At 48.7% G+C, this 18,785-nt stretch overlaps 8 protein-coding genes across 8 annotated transcripts; 2 read left to right on the top strand and 6 right to left on the bottom strand.

Moving 5' to 3' along the window:
- Nucleotides 1-4: 4 nt before the first annotated feature.
- On the bottom strand, nt 5-3,034 carry KY384_002440 (uncharacterized protein; the record flags this gene model as incomplete). Its single annotated transcript, XM_044810963.1, has 3 exons — nt 5-1,756; nt 2,850-2,912; nt 3,032-3,034. The coding sequence occupies 3 exons, from the start codon at nt 3,032-3,034 to the stop codon at nt 5-7; spliced, it is 1,818 nt and encodes a 605-aa protein (XP_044671846.1).
- Nucleotides 3,035-3,601: 567 nt separating this feature from the next.
- Nucleotides 3,602-5,229, bottom strand: KY384_002439 (uncharacterized protein; the record flags this gene model as incomplete). The annotated part of the gene is made up of 4 exons (XM_044810962.1): nt 3,602-4,335; nt 4,385-4,505; nt 4,627-4,910; nt 4,983-5,229. 4 exons carry the CDS (start codon nt 5,227-5,229, stop codon nt 3,602-3,604), a joined length of 1,386 nt encoding a protein of 461 aa, XP_044671845.1.
- A 316-nt stretch (nt 5,230-5,545) lies between these two features.
- Nucleotides 5,546-7,447, bottom strand: KY384_002438 (uncharacterized protein; the record flags this gene model as incomplete). The annotated part of the gene is made up of 5 exons (XM_044810961.1): nt 5,546-5,646; nt 5,697-5,858; nt 5,907-6,331; nt 6,389-7,022; nt 7,072-7,447. 5 exons carry the CDS (start codon nt 7,445-7,447, stop codon nt 5,546-5,548), a joined length of 1,698 nt encoding a protein of 565 aa, XP_044671844.1.
- Nucleotides 7,448-7,497: 50 nt separating this feature from the next.
- On the bottom strand, nt 7,498-8,974 carry KY384_002437 (uncharacterized protein; the record flags this gene model as incomplete). Its single annotated transcript, XM_044810960.1, has 3 exons — nt 7,498-7,716; nt 7,893-8,852; nt 8,912-8,974. 3 exons carry the CDS (start codon nt 8,972-8,974, stop codon nt 7,498-7,500), a joined length of 1,242 nt encoding a protein of 413 aa, XP_044671843.1.
- Nucleotides 8,975-9,208: 234 nt separating this feature from the next.
- KY384_002436 (uncharacterized protein) lies at nt 9,209-10,163 on the top strand (the record flags this gene model as incomplete). Its single annotated transcript, XM_044810959.1, has 2 exons — nt 9,209-9,331; nt 9,381-10,163. 2 exons carry the CDS (start codon nt 9,209-9,211, stop codon nt 10,161-10,163), a joined length of 906 nt encoding a protein of 301 aa, XP_044671842.1.
- A 120-nt stretch (nt 10,164-10,283) lies between these two features.
- Nucleotides 10,284-11,502, bottom strand: KY384_002435 (uncharacterized protein; the record flags this gene model as incomplete). Its single annotated transcript, XM_044810958.1, has 2 exons — nt 10,284-11,036; nt 11,095-11,502. 2 exons carry the CDS (start codon nt 11,500-11,502, stop codon nt 10,284-10,286), a joined length of 1,161 nt encoding a protein of 386 aa, XP_044671841.1.
- Nucleotides 11,503-12,561: 1,059 nt separating this feature from the next.
- On the bottom strand, nt 12,562-14,145 carry KY384_002434 (uncharacterized protein; the record flags this gene model as incomplete). The annotated part of the gene is made up of 2 exons (XM_044810957.1): nt 12,562-13,358; nt 13,410-14,145. The coding sequence occupies 2 exons, from the start codon at nt 14,143-14,145 to the stop codon at nt 12,562-12,564; spliced, it is 1,533 nt and encodes a 510-aa protein (XP_044671840.1).
- A 1,494-nt stretch (nt 14,146-15,639) lies between these two features.
- KY384_002433 (uncharacterized protein) lies at nt 15,640-17,277 on the top strand (the record flags this gene model as incomplete). Its single annotated transcript, XM_044810956.1, has 1 exon — nt 15,640-17,277. The coding sequence occupies one exon, from the start codon at nt 15,640-15,642 to the stop codon at nt 17,275-17,277; it is 1,638 nt and encodes a 545-aa protein (XP_044671839.1).
- Nucleotides 17,278-18,785: the final 1,508 nt, after the last annotated feature.

Raw genomic sequence — 18,785 nt, 5'->3', positions numbered from 1 at the left:
GTCACTACACAACACCTTCAACCGTCCACCCCTTCACACACCCATCAACGCCAACGCTCTTCACCGTCGAGTCATTGATCCACACCACGCCATTCACACCCTCTTTATGTGCACTACCTACACTGACTCTACCACCGGGCTTCTGCACACTCCAGACAAAGATATTCGTATCCAAGCCGCCACTGACAGCACGTCTCGCACCTTCGTCCCAGGCTATGCTGGTCACTCGGCCTGTATGGGATGACCACCGCGTAATAACGGCTTCAGAGAAGTTGTCTGTAGGAGTGAAGACAAGGATCTTGCCGGATGAGAAGCCGACAGCTAGGTAAGGGTGATCTTGGTTTGTTGCTGCTGGGCTGGAGAAAGAGAGCGATGAGATGGCGGACGGGAATGCCGGTAGAGTGTGTTTCAGCTGCAAATCTGTCGAGGAGTATATCCGAAGGACGTTGTCATCTGAGGCAACGGCTGTATGAGTATCATTTGCTGCTACAATAGTTGGCGAGAGTGATGGGGTTGAGACTTGCTTGAGGACGCTGTCGTCAGACTGAGAGAAGGCGGTGATGCCCTTGTGGGTCGCGACAATGATGCCTTTGGATGTTGCTGCGATGGAACGCGCTTGACCGTCTGTCTTTTGGTGCGAGCCCGTGAAAGTATTTGAGGATATGTCAATACTGCGCTGCGAATCATCCCAGCCACAGCTGAATATCTTTCCTGGGACGGAGGTGAGGCCGGACACGTAATTTGAATGTCCAGTGCCGTCAATGCTTGAGCCAGCCCCCGTTTTGGTAGGATAGGAATATATCCGTCCATCTGTGCTACCAGTGAAAAGGGTTGGTGAGGAGTCTGATGAAGATGACGAGGTAGTGAGTGCGGTTATATTCTTCTGCTGGCCTTGGACTACGCGAATGGGGTTTGGTGAAGAGGCTGAGAGGTAGTTCAAATCGCCAGAAAGGGAGAGTGATATGATCAAATCGTCTGAGCGTGCAGGGGGCCATACAACGCCGACTTGATGGTCGGGAATGCTGACTACTCCCTCGTCTGAGCCCAAGCGCCAGGAGTGAGCGGCCTTTCCAGTCTCAACGTCCCAGACCTTCACTGTTTGATCGGCACTACAGGTTGTGAATCGTTTGGAATCACGAGACCATGATACGCCGTAAATGCTACCCTTGTGTTCGCCATCCCCAATCTCTCCCTTCGCCTCTCCTGTTTTGCCATCATAGAGAAATATCTTCCGGTCTGCGCCCACACTCACGAGAGTACTACCATCTGGACTGAATGCAAGCCCGTATATATACCGTTGATGTCTTTTGAGACTGGTGTTGAACTTGAATGGTGCTCCATGGTAGAAAACGAGCGTGGAATCATCGCCTCCTGTGGCAGCTCGCAGCGGTCTCTGCTGCCTTATGCTCACACAATTGATCTGATCTGAGTGCCCCTTGATTTCGCCTACAGTGTTACCAGAGTCGGCTGTTATGCAATGCCCAAATTTTTCCTTTCCCCGCCCTACTGCAATAAGTCTCTGACTATCGCCATCCCAAGCAATGTCGTTTATTGGGCCGCTGATGATTGGATATTCACCCTTGGTGATGCCATTGCCTGTGCAATCCCAAACACGGACCGTGCCCGACTCATCGCCTGACGCAACGTAATAGCCAGAAGGGGAGAAGCGGGCGACCGTTGTTGTCGTCGTATGAGAGGTGTACTGTGTGCTCAACGAAGGTTCGTCGATAGAGCGAAGGATAATGGACTTGTTTGACTGTCCAGGACCGTAGTCAGCTACTGCCCATTGCGGAAAGGCACGTTAGGCACTAACGGCATAGGCGATTCGTTCCCCTTTTGGATCCGCCGAAAGAGGTGTGGGATGGCCTCGAGTCGTAGAGGGCTGAGCTGCCCAGATGCTCTCTGGCCGTAGTCAGGCTGAAGGCTTGAGAGGGGTTGATTTCAACATACCAGCTTTGATAGACATAGCGTAATGAGAGGCACAAATTCTGGGCTTCTACATGCTTTATAATTGCATTCGTAATGCTGCGTGGCTTTGCAAATCTTGACAGCAATAGGGTGCTAGACTAGTCGATTAATGAGTTAGATGTGTGTATGTAGGAGGAGATCTGGTGGCGAATTGGATGGAGGCCTTGTAGCAGATAGGCATCAGAAATAAACAAATAAAACGTTCGCCTCGGTCCACACGGGAGATCTACTGTACAAAATCAGACCTGCATGTATCCTGCAAGAATACGCTATATTGATGGGCAAATGTTGTTGAATGAATCAACGCTCGTGGAGAATGAAGCAAGAGTTCATTCGCTTATACACATTCATGCCTCTCTCAACTCATTGCAGTTCAATATGCATTCTGCGGGATATCCGAAACTCCCATCTATGCAAAGACAGGTTATACGTCCCATCTTCTATCCCGCTAATCAAAGTTTTGCCAACCAATTCTCAAACTCATCTACTTTCTCCTGAACGAACAGCCTTCTGTGAGACGGGCTTTGCCACCAGTACTTCAATCAGGTCAGCCTGCGTTCAACCAGTGTAATGAGTAGGGTATGTGCTTGTGGAAGTCTTGCTCTTTACAAAGCCATGTCTTGAGACGGAGTACTCATAAAGACACATCCGTTCCTGAAACAAAGCAACGAGAGTAGGGAAGGGTTGTGCGTACGGTTGACAGAGGACAGTTGAGCAGCCTCCGCAGACAACGACTGTCTGTGCGTGCGAGAAGACAGTTGTGATTGTGAAACATCCAGGGCATTTGACGTCCATGAAGAAGGATCGCGGCGCTGGGACAAGAGTCTGAGGACAGTATTAATTTCCCAAGCTCTTGAAAGTGTCACGTGAGGTTGATGTACCTTGAGTTTGTGCTTGCGAGCTTCAGACTGCGGCGTCGGATTCAGGAGATCTACTGCGAGAACCTTTCAAGGAATAGTCAGCGATCATGAACTTATATTCCCTTCGTGTAGGCTGAATGATAGGGGATCGGCTTTCATTGCCACGCTGCAGCTAAAGGTGGCACAAGAGCGACTTGACATACCATCTTGACGATTGAACCTTAGCTCTATGTTTGAAGTGCAGCTATCTATCGCCTAAGGCACTGAGGTTTGAAGGTCTAGGCGGAAGAAAGCTGTACGGAGGTTGCGAATGGTCTAAGATTTCGAGGCGGAATGACTACATGTGGATGATACGCCTTTAGCGAGATCTTCATTACATAAGCAATATAAGGCTTGGCAATCATAAATAACTGTTGATACAGCACTAATATGAGAAGTCGATATTCAAAAAATGATGTGAAAATGCTTGTCACTATGAAGAGCTAAAGTATAGTGACAGCAGATGTCTATCATACACCACTTTATCTATCGTAAATCGACCATGCTTTCTACATACAAAGGCCCTTTTGGCGGGACGAGATCAAAATCCAAAACTCCCCTTTTGATCAAATGCCATGGGTATCATCCAAAGTTTTGCCGTCCTGAACCGCCCAACGCCAAACCTGCTAAATGCGTCAACTCGTGTCACCAGATGCGCTTCTCCTCGTCGGCCACGTAAATAGCTCCCCTTGAAACCCTGCTTCAAATCATTGATTTGGCTAGAGGTAGCATTGTCATTGCCCAAAAGCCAAACACTCGTCCAGCGTATCAAAAAGCCTGTCGCGGTCCTGCGTGCTGCTTCCGGCCCAACCATCTACAGCGGGCTCCTCCCAAACTATTCCATTGGTTACGTTGCCATTGGTCAAGTTAGTTTCATGAGTGGCAACGCCATTCATAAGCACATCGTGAGTTCCGTTCACCATAATGCTGTCAGTATCCGGAACTTTCGGTACAGTGGTGCTATTAGCACTCGAAGTTGGGCGGCCAAGACCTGGAACGCTGAGATCCAGTTCTGCATCATAAGTGTCCCATCCCTCCAACACGCCTTCCGGCCAGCTACCCATCACATCCGTGATGATGTCCGGCATTGGCCCAAGCGAGCAGGAAGCGATGCCCAGAGAGACTCGCAAATCGGCCTTAGAAAGCGGCCTTTGGCCAGGGACGCCCATGCTAGCTGATGAATGCAGGGGAGGGGGTTTGCCTACATGGCCATTCGTATAGCCGTTTTTTGCGTTTGATGAGAGGAAGTTGTTTCGAGTGAGGGAAATGACGCTCCCGACTACGTCTTTGATGAACATCTCGGTAGCCGTGACCATAAATTCCGCGCACTGGTCTGCTGGTCCATTGGGCAAAGCTTCTTCGTAACATATTGGAAGCATTCGGTTCTGGATTGAGGGTGAGTCCGGGAATTCGAGCGTTTCATGGAACAAAGGATGGGTGTAGCGTTTCCGGATTTCAAGATCCCAGTCTACATCGATAATTAGTAAGCTTAGCAGACTACATACAAGGGAACTCACTGGTCTTATTAAGCCCGCCGGCGCTGGCCGGCACACTGTCCTGTAATTTAATAGAGCGCGCAACGCGATATTCGTGCATGGCGATTGCTGTTGCGGATGTATTGGGATCATGAGTATCGCGCTGCAAGCACATCACGAGTATACGTCAGCTTCAAGATAACGTTCACGTGAAGTTGAACTGCATGTGTTCAAATGAAGTGAATGATTCGCTTCTTAGGAAGCAGAGACGGGGGCGTTCATACCTCACCAACAGCTTTCAGTCTCTTCCTATCTCTTCCTGGTAAGGCCATCACTTCTCTTCTCAACCTTTCCTCTACTTTGTCATTTCCCTTGCCCGCCGCGCCGCCTCCAACGACGGAGGGTTTGTCGTTCGCAGCAACCCATGGTGCCACGCCAGGCTCTGGTGGCTCTCGATACGCGTTGGCATAGAGCGCAGTGATGAGTGAGTTGTGAAGGTGTTCCGTCTCGGGAGATGCGCAAATGTAGTAGTCTATGCGCAGAGACAATTCGGATTGATTGAGCTTGCCTTGTCCATGTTAGTTCATCGCTTTTCTGCACTGGCGAAGCGCTAGAATGCAGGACTTGGCCAGGTACGCACCGAGTACAAATTCTTTGATAGCCTCCTTGTAGTCCGCCCATCTTTCCCCTACGGCAGTCTTGAGATTTGTGTATATGGGCTCGAGGTCGACTCGTTGCGACCCTTTGTCGTTTGAGGCTTTAGCCGCCTTGGGAGCGACCGCAGAGGTAGTGATGGCATTTGGTTTCGAGAGTGTAAGTGAGGAGGGGTTGAGGGATGTCTGCAATGGCTCGGCGCTGTTGAGGGAGGCGGGGTCAATGTCGGGCATAGCGTTATCGACGCCGGAATCGTTATGGGCGTCTCCGCCTCATGGGGGATGCGAAAAGCCGATTACCCTCATACATGTGATGTGGGCAATGTCAATAAAGCAAAATTATTGATGAACGAGCGTGGTTGTGTCCGCAAAGTGATGGGCAAATGTGTGGTTGTATGGGTTGTCGTTCATTTTGCGCCTCAGCGACACATTTCTTTGCCGCGGCTGAGAGGCCCAAAAATTGGTAGTGAAATTCAATCTCACGGACCAAGCTACAAGAGTGAAATGCCTAGCAAAGGCAGACTTTTGATTGTATGCTGATTATTACTATTCATTGTAACTTAAGAAGGTCTTCATCGAAGACACCGAAGAGCTTCTCTATCTCTTTGCCCATTCCTTTGATCTCCTCTGACAATTGCCCCGTTACTAGCGCTTTCAGAGGATTAGTAGTGCGCATCGTAAAATATTTATACATCACTTACAGAAGGCATACAACGATTCAAAGTCTTCGTCGGTAGCTCCGATCTTCTCTTTCTCCTCTCGTCTGAATCGAAACATTTTCGCCAGCAGTCTGTCTCGGGTATGACTGACACCAGGCAGAGCTCCATTCATTGGGAACTCGATTTTCATAGAAGAAGCAAGCACTACGTACACGTAAGTCGAGTTCTTCTATTAGGAGAAGCCAAATTCACCTTGAAATAAGTGACTGATCCGGGTGCACACCGCAGTCCGCTCCTCCTCCGTGTATTTGTGTAGCGCAGCCTCGCCTTTCGAGGCCTCCGAGTTCTTTAGTATCATCACATTCAGAGCATGGAACGCGTCTAGCATAGCACCTGTACTTTTCAAGATCTTACCGTAGGCTGCTTCAGGAAACGGTCCTCTCAAGTGCAATTCTGATTTAGCGGATCCACGTAGACTCTCGAGTCGCGTGAGGAAGCGGTGCAGTTCGAATTCCTCTCGGAGGTCCATGTACGCTTGCGGCTCGAAAGGAATGTTCAGGGGATCACGCTTCCATATCAAACCCATCCGTAGCCACAAAAGGCTTAAGCCGTCCTTGAACTTCGTACTATCGCTGATTGGGAAGATCATACGGGTAATGATGAGACCCCAGATGCAGCTATTCATCTTGTCAGCTACCGAAACGATAATATCTCGTTGAGATGACGGTCCTTACCCAGAGATCACGGCCGCCGTTCGATGAAGCGTAATCTCGGTAATGACTGGGTCAATGCCACCTTCATCTGGGTCGCCTGGGGCGTCATGAACAGCGACGGAGTATGCGTACAGCGCAGAAAGATTGTACGTCAAGACAATAAATCGACCAAACGGCCCTTGCCCCTTGCCAATAACGATGTAAGAGCACCACAGGCACATCACCCAGCCGAAGAAGGCGAGTAAGAATACATTCCTGTCAGCAATTTCCCACGACACGATAGCGCATACAGCGCCTATCACAGTACCAATAAACCGAGACCAGCCTGTGGTGTTTGAGGCTCCCAAGGTCATAGTACATACGAGAATGTATGACAGAAGACCCCATTCGCCGCGCCACCTTTGATAGAAGGGTCGAGTAGAGCTCAAGAATGACGGCAAGGCGTACAGCGCAGCTCCTACTCCTACTTTGACAGCAAATTTGATATCGTCCCGACGAAAGAAGCCAAGGGCCCGCCATAATCTGTACCGATATTGTTCTATGCGCGACTTGTTGCTCAAATACTGGCCATATTTATCACTCGTTTTCGTCTTTGAGACACCTGGCAAGTTACCATGAACGTTGTTGGTTTCAGGATCGGTGGCGCTAATTTGCCCTTCAATCATAAGCTGTGAGCACTTGATGCTATTGGCTAGCATACTTACCGAAATCTGCTCCTGGAGGTTTTGACTCTGGCACTGGTCGCCAAAACCTCAACCAGGCCCAAGTCCTCCCATCAGGTCGTTCTTCGACCTCTAATTTGAGATCGTCTAAGATCTCGAGATACGTGATTAATTCATTAGCAAAGTCTTGAAGGGAAAAGCTAAAGTAACCACAACTCGCGGCTACTTCCTCAAAATCTGCTTCCATTTCCATGGACTTGGACTGCGTGATTTCTTTGCTTTTGTAGAGCTGTTCTAGTGCCTCTCTCCGCGACTTGTTGTACAACGCAATGGCCTCCTTTAAGCTAAACGTATAGTGGTCATCTGTGGTGAAGTTTCCTTTACGATCAAAGGGAACCTCATTCAATATCTTCTGCATTGTTACTGCCAATGATTTCTAGTTCAAACTTAGAATTCAATTTCAACATCTCAATCTTCACCTACCATTGAAGGGCCTAATTGCGCGATAAAGCGTGTGAAGATGTCGGAAGGAGAGCGGATTGGCGGAAGGGAATTTGAATCGTCATCAGAAAGCACCCGAAAGTCCATTTCTACGGGGTCATTTGTCTCGATTGATCTGACTTCAGGTGTCTCATCGAGGGATTCCAACATAGTCCGCGAGCGGGGGGTGAGTTGAGACCATCCAGACTGAAGTATGACGAAGAACGTGTTTGAAGTCTTCTATTACTCCCATAAGATTGTTGGGCCACAATAGCTGGTTGCTGAAGTAAGATGAACTGAGTAGTAGCAGCACTACGCAAGCCTCCGATATTTTGTGCAAGGCGTTGCATACACTTGACCATTTTCGACTCTAGATGATATACCTTTTCACTACCTAGGACGTAGTGCTCCCTCTTCGCTTCTTTTAGATTTTTGCTCATAGAGGCGAATATTTTCTTGTAGTTAGCATAAGCGTCTGCGTAGTCCTGGCTTTGCAATTCTTCATCTGAACCCGTGAGAAACCCACGGGTGATTACAGCCAAGACGTCACCAAAAAGGTCCGTCATTCGTATCATGTCTGCACGTAGGTCTTTGCACGCTGATACGGGGAAAAGCAGGAGTGACGTGATGGTCGAGAAGGCGACACCCATGAGAACCATTTTCAACTCTTGGTTCACCTTTTCAACTGAGAACTGTGCGACTTGCACAGCGCCTTCCTTTGTCAAGACAGTGATCAATGCAAGCGCCGCTAGAGAACATGAGATATTCACAACGGCATGACTATATCTCTGCTTGACCCACCCGACGAACCCTAAGCCTCCACCACAAAAGACTATCAGAACAATGACATGCCCGACAACGATCAAGTCCAGGGACTTGCCGAACAGGATTGATACGCCCATGCTAGAAAACGAGACGGCGGCAACGTAGAGCCATGCGGCCATGGAGCAAATAAGAGCTTCACACGCGCTGCCGATTGAGCGAGCAGGGTGGTAGTAGACTGTGATAGTAGCGACAACATGTTTGCCGCCAGATTTGCCCAGAGAATGATAGATCCATGGAACGAAAGTTGCCATGCTACCAAGGAGGTAGGCAATGCTGCACTTGAAGACGCCTCTGCCGGTTCTTGAATTGGCAAAGGCCAATGTATCTTGCCCTCTTCGCTTGACGTATTGAATACTCCTTTGCACACTAGACTGCTGCTTTTCTGGCGACACAGCATATTCTCCCAACAGAGGGGACCTTTGCTCTTCAAACACGCCATCCCTAGGGCTGGGAGGTCCGAAGGTCACATTTCCTTTGACACGTTCCCCACTTGGTAAGACCAAAGTAGCTTGTCGGAGCTTTAAGATGAACAAATGTTAGTGTCACACTGGTACGGCATTGACGAGTCAAAGCTTACCGAAGGTCTCTCCCCAATTGAACGACGCGCTTGGCCATTGATAGCCTGAGCATTAGGCGGCATCACCGAACATATCAGGTCTGATGCTTCCCCGCGGAGGAGGAGAAGTCTGCTTCATTACCCCTTTGCATCAGCGGGTACGTCCTCTTCCAGAATCTCTGTCAGATATTTCCGATTCGGCTTGGCTTTGTCTTGGTCCTCCAGATGACGGCGGCTGGGGCGGCTACGGACTGCATCCAATGACGAATGGATCATTACAAACAACAAGGGCCATAAACTTTGCATCCACTTTTGAATATGGCCTCCAAATTGCTGCCTCGAATATCGAGATGCATAAGTCACAATACAAAAGTCTCGCGCCTACCGCAATGCAGACACCTGAGTGTTACCTGCTCACGGGCGTCGGATGCGCTTCAAGTAGTAAGTATATGATTCAAGAATTCTTGTCCACAAAAGTGACCCTGTATAGCATCGCGATACCTCCGACAACAATCCCTCAATACCTTTCTCATTCAATGCCATCAACCAAAAGCTCATCGCCGAAATCCTCAAGCGCTACCCTCCACAGTACAAAAAGGCCGCTGTAATGCCGCTACTAGATCTCGGCCAGCGCCAGCACGGCTTCACCAGCATCAGCGTCATGAATGAAGTCGCACGACTGCTAGAAATGCCCCCAATGAGAGTCTATGAAGTCGCGACCTTCTACACCATGTATAACCGAGCGCCCGTAGGACGTTTCCACCTCCAAGTTTGCACAACGACACCGTGCCAATTGGGCGGATGCGGTTCGGATAAGATCATGAGAGCCATTGAGGATCATTTGGGCATACATGCCGGTCACACAACTAAGGACGGTATCTTCACGTTTACGGAAGTCGAGTGCTTAGGTGCCTGCGTCAATGCGCCCATGGTGCAGATCAATGACGATTACTACGAAGACCTGACCCCAGAGACGACTGTCACGTTACTGAAAGCGCTGCAAGCAAGCGCCGAGACCACAGGAGCGGCCGGCGGGACAGCTGGGATCGTAGGGGAAAGCGATACTGGCCACGGAGGCAAGAAAGGTGCAGATCGGGGTCAAGAGCCAGGCCACGTGCGTGATCAAGGGAGAGGGTATGCCGCAAAGGGGATCAAGTTGCCCAGTCCTGGTCCAATGAGTGGAAGAAAAACATGTGAAAACATCACAGGTCTCACGAACTTGACAAGCGAGCCATGGGGAAATGAGACGTTGAGGAAAGATGGGGCTTTGTGAAGATGTGTATATATATCTGACGTTGCAATGAAGCGGTTCGCTCTATATTGGGTATCTCATTGGTCCTCTGAACGCCTGGCTAAGTGGATCGCTGTTCTTTTCGTTATCATTGTTTATTCGTCAGCTGAAATGTATGCCTTCTTGATTCATAGCCAGCAATAGCCTCAGGAAATCGCCTTCATCGCATTGCCTCGCTCGACGATCCGCAAGACCAGTCTTGTCCTCCAAAACCCTTCGCACTTTCCCCCTCACCAGCTGTGCAACCTTGCCGCCCCGTTTTCGCTTGCCTAGGGACGCCGCAGCAGGCTTGCTTTTCGTCCCATCCTTTTCTCGCAGCATTTCGTCCATCTCCATGTCTACATCATTGATACCTTTCCATTCCTCGTCTTCGAGAGACTGCTCATTTTCAGGTTGCACATCATCAATTGCCATGTTCACTTCTTCTTTTTCTTCACCAGCCCCGTCCTCAAGGGAGACATTATTTTGCGTACACCAAGTCTTATAATTGGCCTCTAACAAATCCATCACCGTCGTTGTCCCCAGAAAACTCGATCTAAGCGTCTTATTCTTCCGCACAAACACTATTCGCAGCAATCCATCCCATTCGTCAAAGTCCAGCTGTGGTCTAGGCCGCTTGGGCACAAGTCTGACAACGCTGCTCTCGACCGCAGGTGGAGGCTTGAAATTCGCTTTTCCGATTTTCATCACGTGTGCTACGTGGGCGAACATCTGCGTGTTCAGAGAGAGTCGACTATAGAGAGAAGAAGCAGACGAAGCAGTAAGGCGTTGTGCGAATTCTTGCTGGTAGGTGAGGACGCATGTTCGTGGGGCAGGTTGATGGGACAAGAGGCGAGTCGTCAGCGGTGAAGAGATCTGCACAGGGACTTAGAATGCACTTGACCAATTCGATTGACGTGAGAAGAATGCAGACCTGATATGGTGTATTACTAATGCAAACATCAAAATACGGCCACTCCATTTTGCACACATCCCCTATCAGCACCTCCAACCTCTGAGCCTCAGGCTTTCCTTGTACCCGTTTCGTCACCTCGGCTGCCATTCTGGGGTCCAGTTCCACAGCTATGACCTTCTTTGCTTTTTCCAAGATCTTGACCGTCAAATTTCCTGTCCCAGGCCCAACTTCAAGGACGATGTCGCTCTGCTTTAGGCCCGCTTTGTCCACAATTGCTTGCGCTACGCCAGGGTTTTTGAGAACATGCTGTCCTATGTCCGTTTTCATCCGAAAGATGGCATTGGCGGCATGGCTTTTTGGAACGGCGGCATAAGGGCTGCTTTGGTGGCCAGCGCTATTGCGCTTGCCTTTGCTCTCTTTCGGCATCTTAGAAGTGGGTAGCTCAATTTTTCACCTATTTCATCAGCCAATCAGTCGCAATATTGAAATGTTCCATCACGCTATGTTCTTCTCGAAGCCCACAGATATCAAATATTGAGTTCATAATTTTTATGCATGTCTATCGATAAGACATAAGGTTGCCAAGACTTCAGCATCATAGCGGAAAATTATGAGTTTTTTTAACGGTGAAAATACGGTTTTTATGGCGTTTTACTTAATAACCAAATTACCCGCGTATCAGATCTACAAATATTCCTTTATATCCTGCTTTTTCTGTAATTCTTGCAATTTTTCTATCTTCACCGGAGTTCGAACAAGCTCCTATAAAGCGAGGTGGTGCTATAGCCTATATCAAGATCGTCGTGGCTGTAGAATTCCTGAAGGTAGTCTCGGCATAGCTGTCATATCGGGTTAGCGTACTGGACTGAGTTAGTGATGAGATGGATTTACGCTGTTCCGGACTTTCGTCGTTGTACCTTCATTTTCCCTGCAGACACCCATTTTTCTTTCATTCAAGGAGAGACATATATGTAATGTCCCTATGTATCAGTGGTGTCTGACGGGTGTTCATGGATACTTGGTGAACCCTCCAAAGGATAAGGTAATCCAACTTGCAAACAGTGAGGAGTGGCCTGGGCGAAAGACCATATGCTGTGCAGTGATGTGAGGCGGGGTTAGGCACTACTTTAGAGTAATCAAGATTGATTGTATTAACTACCGGAGGGCGGAAGCTATATACGTTTTTTAGGAGCGACAATCTATTAACGAGAGTGTACGTGGTTTTCGAACAGTCACATACTGTCAAGGCCTTCTATGGCCCTTTGACTCTATAATATCAAGGTGAGTAGGGAACTACTCCAGTCGAAAGAAACACAAGCTGTTGTTAAGACATAACGCAGCAACGAATAAAAACTCCTAACTTTAAGCCTGGTATAGTACTGAAGTTTATCTCAGGGTCGCTACACGGCCGCCCAGCGCCAGCGGGTGCGGCCTTCATAACATTACTTTTATCTATCCATCGATACCAAGCTCTTCAAACAGTCTTCAATGTTGTCCAAGGGTTTGTTCTCTTAGCAAGCCCAGCTCAACCTCGCTATTACCCGTTTCCGCAGGGACGGTTTTGAGATGAGGATCAGATTGGTTTACTTTCCTTAAATCGAATGGTTCAGCCAAGACACCCAGAATCCTGAGGTACCAGCGAGATCGAGAGCCGACGCGACGTTGTTTCACAAAAACATGACCACCTAACTCTACTTGAATCTTTCCGGACTTGTTCTCTTCCGTCTTTTGACTGTCATACTCATCGAGGGAAAGAATTCGGCCGATCAAACATTGTGCCTCTTGTGTCGTGTTGACGATTACATGAATTAGAGGCTCGGTCGTGTTGACACCAGCAACGATCCATCCTGTAATGGCCCGTGCAAAAAGTGCGGCAGCGAGGATCAATATCAATACTAGTGTGGCAACAGGCAATGCAATCAATTGTGCCGAAGCAAAAGTTGCTGTACCAAAGACAAAGACACCGATACTGAAGCATTTACTGATAAGACGCAAGACTGACTTGGATCGATGATCGCCCTTGCTTATGACTGATATCATGACTAAGATGGCATTCCGTGGCCGAGTAAATTGCTTCGAGCCATGGAGAATCGCTTCCCCGGCCTTCACGCTGGCGAGCTGATGTAGCACCTGTTTGGCGCTAGCGTTTGAGTCCTCGAGTTTCGGAAGGATGCTATCACCGTCTTGAATGCTGATGTCGTATGGGACGTCTGACACAAATAATTTCCAGTTTTCTTTGAAAGGGAGCTGAGCCAAACTTTCAGTAATCGCGGTCGCGGTAACTGAGAAACTTCATTAGGGAGGTTTGAGGCGTTATGACAAGAATGGCTCACCCAAAAAGTACCACAGGTGAAACCAATATCTGGAGATACAGTACCAAACTAGAACACCACCCTGCTCGGTTATGGCCATCGCCACTTGTGCGCCAGCTGAGAGTACGATCATGCCTAACAGTCCTATCCAAATGTGGCCTTTCGCTAGACGTTGGCTCTCGTTTTGGCGTACACGAACCAAGATCCTGTCCACCACTTGGTCAAAATACCCATCTATTCCTTTCTGCGCTGCTCCCAGGCGTCCAGATGGAGCATTGTGCGAGGGCTCAACTTTTCCGTCGGTCATCGTGTTGCCATCTGCGTCGTTCCTGTAATCATCTATGTTTATCGGAAGGATAGAACTTCCAAATGATAGTGTCATTGCAAGGAAGCCTCCAAATGGTATCACGGTCACCAGACGCCAACTCTCCGTAGTTGGAGCGCCTAGCAGTGCACCGATAGTAGGTAAAAGAGCCAGGACATTGGCGGCCGCTGCATACAATGCCTTCCTATTATCATCAAGGTTTTTAAAGCTCAGTTGAAGTGCCTGGTTGCAGATAGCTGCTTCACCTCCTGACCTGACACAGATACCACGATTGATCCATGAGTCGATGTAGAGTGTTTGGTAAATTTTATCCGCTGACGACGTGCAGTTTTTGGCACTGGCGGCGTAGGCGTTTGCAATCAGGCTCGATAGAGACAGCGATATGACCAGCCTCCCCAGCTTCGACATTGGGCGCGATTCCCGGACAGGCATGAAAATAATAGGGATTATGAACTCTAATCAGGTTCAAGATATCGCGATTCCTGTGCAACTGATGAATATTCTACTTCAGCCAAGTATTTCAAAGTTTTTCAGGAACTTTCTTACTACGCAAGATCTCTTAAAATTATATACTCTTAGATTGCGCTGAGATGGAAGAAACGAGGCTGAACAATCCATCCTATTTGACCCTTGATCCTTCCAGACCATCGCCAACCATCTATAGATGGCTTCAACACGGGATCAAAGCAGGCTGAGAATACAGCACAGGGATGGGAAATTGCTTAATCACACAACACGAGGGGCGTGCATAAATAGCTCCTGCCACCCAGCAACAAGGCTGAAACTTCAGGAAAGCGTCGAAACGGTCATAGGCATGGGCGGCAGGTGTGCCAATACTTTCCCATCAGATGGAGACAAGGTCTTGGACTTATGGAGGAGAGCCTGTGGTGGATGCAATCACGCGTGTGTAGTCACCAGTTCTTCGTCACTTCAAGCTAGGCAGGTAAGGTTACAGGAAGACTGTTAACATTATTCGTTCTTCTTTACCGCAAGACCTATCATGATTTCGTCCGAGGCATTATCCTTGCTTTGAAATTGAGCTCTGCCACACCGCGCATGGGAGAACGAGCGAATGCCGCCCTTGTGAGTCGAAGATGACGCGCTATCGCAAGTACCGGTAAGCCCTTGGCGGTGAAAAAAAGTAGTAGAGGTAGCTCGCAAGCCCTGCTTACGCTGCTAGGGCAGCTTGAGTAAGGTCGTTCTCATGTTCTTGACCCGTTACAGATAGTCGAAAGGACAGAAGTCCTCTTTGTATATTTCATTGCTAATGACAGCCCGCTTGCGAGTTGCGAGTTGCGACGAGTCGCTCTCTATTAAATGCCGACGATCTACTGCTTAGCTTCTCTCTTAGTCAGCGATAACCACCAAGTACAGCAAATCAGGGGCTGGTTTCGGACTGGGTATGATCTAGTCTACTTGCAGTTTGTGGTGGGGGGTGGGTGCTAGGAGTGAATACCGCCTTGTCAAGAAACTTGACCACAAGAGGCTTGGAGCCAACGAATGTGTGGTGCAAGGTAGATGTTCAATGATTTTCATGGATCATTTCCTCGTATATGTTCAAACGGAGAGTGTGATTTTAGGAGAAGGTCGGTTCAGATGTTATGACTATCCATGATGACATACAGAAGCCTGTGCCATTATAATCCGGCATCTCTCAAGTATCAAGCGAGCGATTCTCTAGAGGCGAACTAGAGTCAGGCGTCCATGGTCTTTAGCACCTTGTCGGCTTGCGAATTTTATTTATACTGCGCCTGCTATGGTTTCTAGACAGGTCATGCATCCCTTTACGTAGCTTCCCCTTACTTTGTCTATCATTTCGCCGCTCTTTTGCAAATGCCGGTGCCACTGTATTTCTTCTCTATAAAATCCTCTCCCAATGACTGTGGATCATTCTCTAGGCAAGTGCTCTCTTCTACAAAGGTAAAAATGGCGGCCATATATGGAAGGCTTGAAATGTCTTACAATCTCTCGTTTACGACTCTTTCTTTGGTTTCTGTCCTTGCTGGATTCATCATGAACAAGATCACAAATCTAGCTCCCGTCACAGCATTTGGAGTAACCTATCTGATAGTGGTCCTCTCCTACTATATTCTTTACCAGTCATGGATATATCCATTTTATGTGTCACCTCTTCACGGTATCCCTACCCCGCCGTGCTTCCCACTCTGGGGTCATACGCCCATTATCATTACAAGCGAGATGAGCGTGCCTCAGCGAAAGTGGCACCAGCAATATGGGGATATCGTCAGATATTTCTATCCTTTTGGTATTGAGAGGCTTTCCGTTGTCGACCATGAGTCTATCAAACAAACTACAGTCAGCAATCCTTACAACTACCCCAAACCACCAACAGTTCGAAATTGGATGGCAAGATTATTGGGTAGTAATGGAGTTCTCCTCGCAGAAGGCGACGTACATATTAAGCAACGAAAAGCTCTTGCGCCTGGTTTTTCGACACAATCCATAAAGGCGCTCTGTCCCATTTTCTGGCGCAAGGCACTGCTACTGAGTGAGATATGGCGGCAGGGGATGGCTGAAGCCAACACAAATCAGAAGTCTATTGAAGTGCTCGAAGGTCTCAATCGGACAACTCTCGATATCATCGGCCAAGCGGGCTTTGGAACGGAGATTGACTCGCTACGATATCCAGAGGCGCCGCTACGAGCAGCATACCAGGCTGTCTTCGCGTTTGATGTTGCAGCAAGATTCTATCACGCCATCCATACCTGCACGATGTTTGCCAAATATCTGCCTATGAAAACGAACCGCGATATGGCTAGATCTAGGAAGGTCATTCGTGACGCAGCTACTCAAATCATCGAATCGAAATTGTACAAAGTCAATTCGACGGACAAGGACATTATCGCGTTGACCATCAGGAACAACAATTCTGCTGGCGCGGACCGCTTGAGCTTCGACACCATGAGAGACCAAGTCATGACATTCCTCAGCGCAGGCCACGATACCACAGCGACCGGAGCGGCCTGGACATTACATTTGCTAGCCAAGTACCCACACGTCCAAGAGCGTCTGCGAGCAGAGATCAAGCAGCACATGAGCTTCCTCTTCGACCCTCACAGCCGCGAGAACGATGTAAACATCGCAAGCGTAGATGTCGACAACCTCCCATACCTCGACAACGTATGCCGCGAGTCCCTCCGCTATATCCCTCCCATCCCCCTAACCTCCCGCCAACTCATCTCTGAAGACCGACTCGCAGGCCACGTGATCCCGCCGCAGACTTACGTCGCTATCCACGCCAACGCCATCAATCGCCTGCCGCAATACTGGGGCCCTACGGCGGGGGAATTCGATCCTGATCGCTGGGACTGTCTGCCGAGTACCTACAGCACAAGTGCGTTCATGACATTTCTGCAGGGTCCTAGAGGGTGTATCGGGCGGAAGTTTGCGGAGACGGAGATGAAGACGCTGCTGTGTGCGTTGTTGAGCCGGTTTGTGTTTGAGTCCAACGAGAGGTTTGAGGATCCGGAGGATGTGAAGATGTGGAGGTTGGTGCTAAGACCGAGGGATGGGGTTCATTTGAAGGTTAGTTCGCTGGTGTGAAGGGCATGAAGGGCCCAGTGCAATGGAGGGCTGAAACAGTAGGTGTGCAGCCAGGAATCTGCTCGTCCGTTCAATATTGGTTCCCAAACTTGGGACCGAATTAAGATCATTGTACCTAAGAGCGCTAAAATTGCGGACTCTGGTCTTGTCCCGCGAATTCCTTGCTCCGATAAGTCTAGTAACAAGAGAAAATCATGTTTGCAGTCTTGCTACCCAATCTATAAAGAATGTCTATGAAGTTTCCTAAGCAAAGCAACGCCTATATGAGTGAAGATCGCCGTTTTCTCGCATTTGACCAGTCTAGTGCAAGAAGTCATTCTCCCAATATTAAATCTTCGTGTCCTCCCGGGCACATGCTGGCTCGGTTGCAATAAGCTTCACAAGATTTGCCATCAAGGCCAGCACACTGTAGTGTTGCCCTTTGATTAGCAAGTTCTCTCCATACACATTGATATGGTATCAAGCTACGAAAGTATTGCCGCCGCAGGGGAAATCAAACTTATTCTGAACGAAGCAGAAGTCTTCCTCGCACACCTGGTGGTGATTTAGTTTTCTGTTCAACAGCATTTCTGTGAGGGGAAGGCTATTTTGCTCGAGATGCGGTTGAGTGAAACCATTATTGCAGTGATCATTGTTGGGGGCTGGGATGGCGATGGCAGCGCCAACCTGGAAGAAAGCAGCGATGGTATTGAAGAAACGCATATTGGTAAAAGTGTTGGTGTTTTTCCTTGTTTGAAGTTGGGGGTGTTTATTTGTTGTTTATGGCAGAGATGGCGAGTAAGTAAATTCTTTTGTTCTTGTGTTCTGATGTCTAATGAGGAGATGAAATCTGGAAAGGGACTCCTTTATATATCCATACTCAAAAGGAACCATATCATCACCGCCAGGGAGGCACAGCACTCCTTTTCGTCATGTTGTCGTCTATATTCAGACCCGAGGTTATAAATTCTCTTCCATGAAACCTCTCGGCATGCGATATGATTACAGACTGTCGGCGACTCCGCGGATCTTCACTTTTCACGGCGGTAAAGGGAGGAGATGGCAACGACGGGAGTCCGTGGAAAAGTCATCCGACAACGCAGTGGATCGCAGTCCTACAAGAGCATTTGCCCCCAGACGGAGTAAGAGCATCATTTGTTCATGATCCCCTGTCCCCGGAGGCGATGATTGTGGTGGAGAAAAAACGTGGCGCGCGAACGAGTTAGACAAGCATCTCGCGTATGCACTGTAAGCACGAATCAAAAGTCAGAAATACTGGGTATGACTTTAACAAGCGATATTCTATCCTAATGCAGAAATGGTACGCGAGCTGCTCTATCTGATATCAGGACTTCGAGTCGCCTCTGGGCAATTCTGAGTACACAACAGGCAAGGAGCGGGGTGTAATGAGATGCTCAGCCATATTTGTTTTCTAGGAGAGTATGTTACTGCTAGTCAGTATCTTAGCGGAAGATGGTGACTGTAGGCGTAAGACGTCTTCGTTCCTGATGTGAAGATCTCGTTGTCTG

This window comes from Bacidia gigantensis, assembly GCF_019456465.1.
Source record: "Bacidia gigantensis strain McMullin 20006 chromosome Unknown contig_156, whole genome shotgun sequence".
Lineage (NCBI taxonomy): Eukaryota > Fungi > Ascomycota > Lecanoromycetes > Lecanorales > Ramalinaceae > Bacidia > Bacidia gigantensis.
The sequence above is the reverse complement of the archived record's forward strand: the minus strand, read 5'-3'. Positions and strand labels throughout refer to the sequence as shown.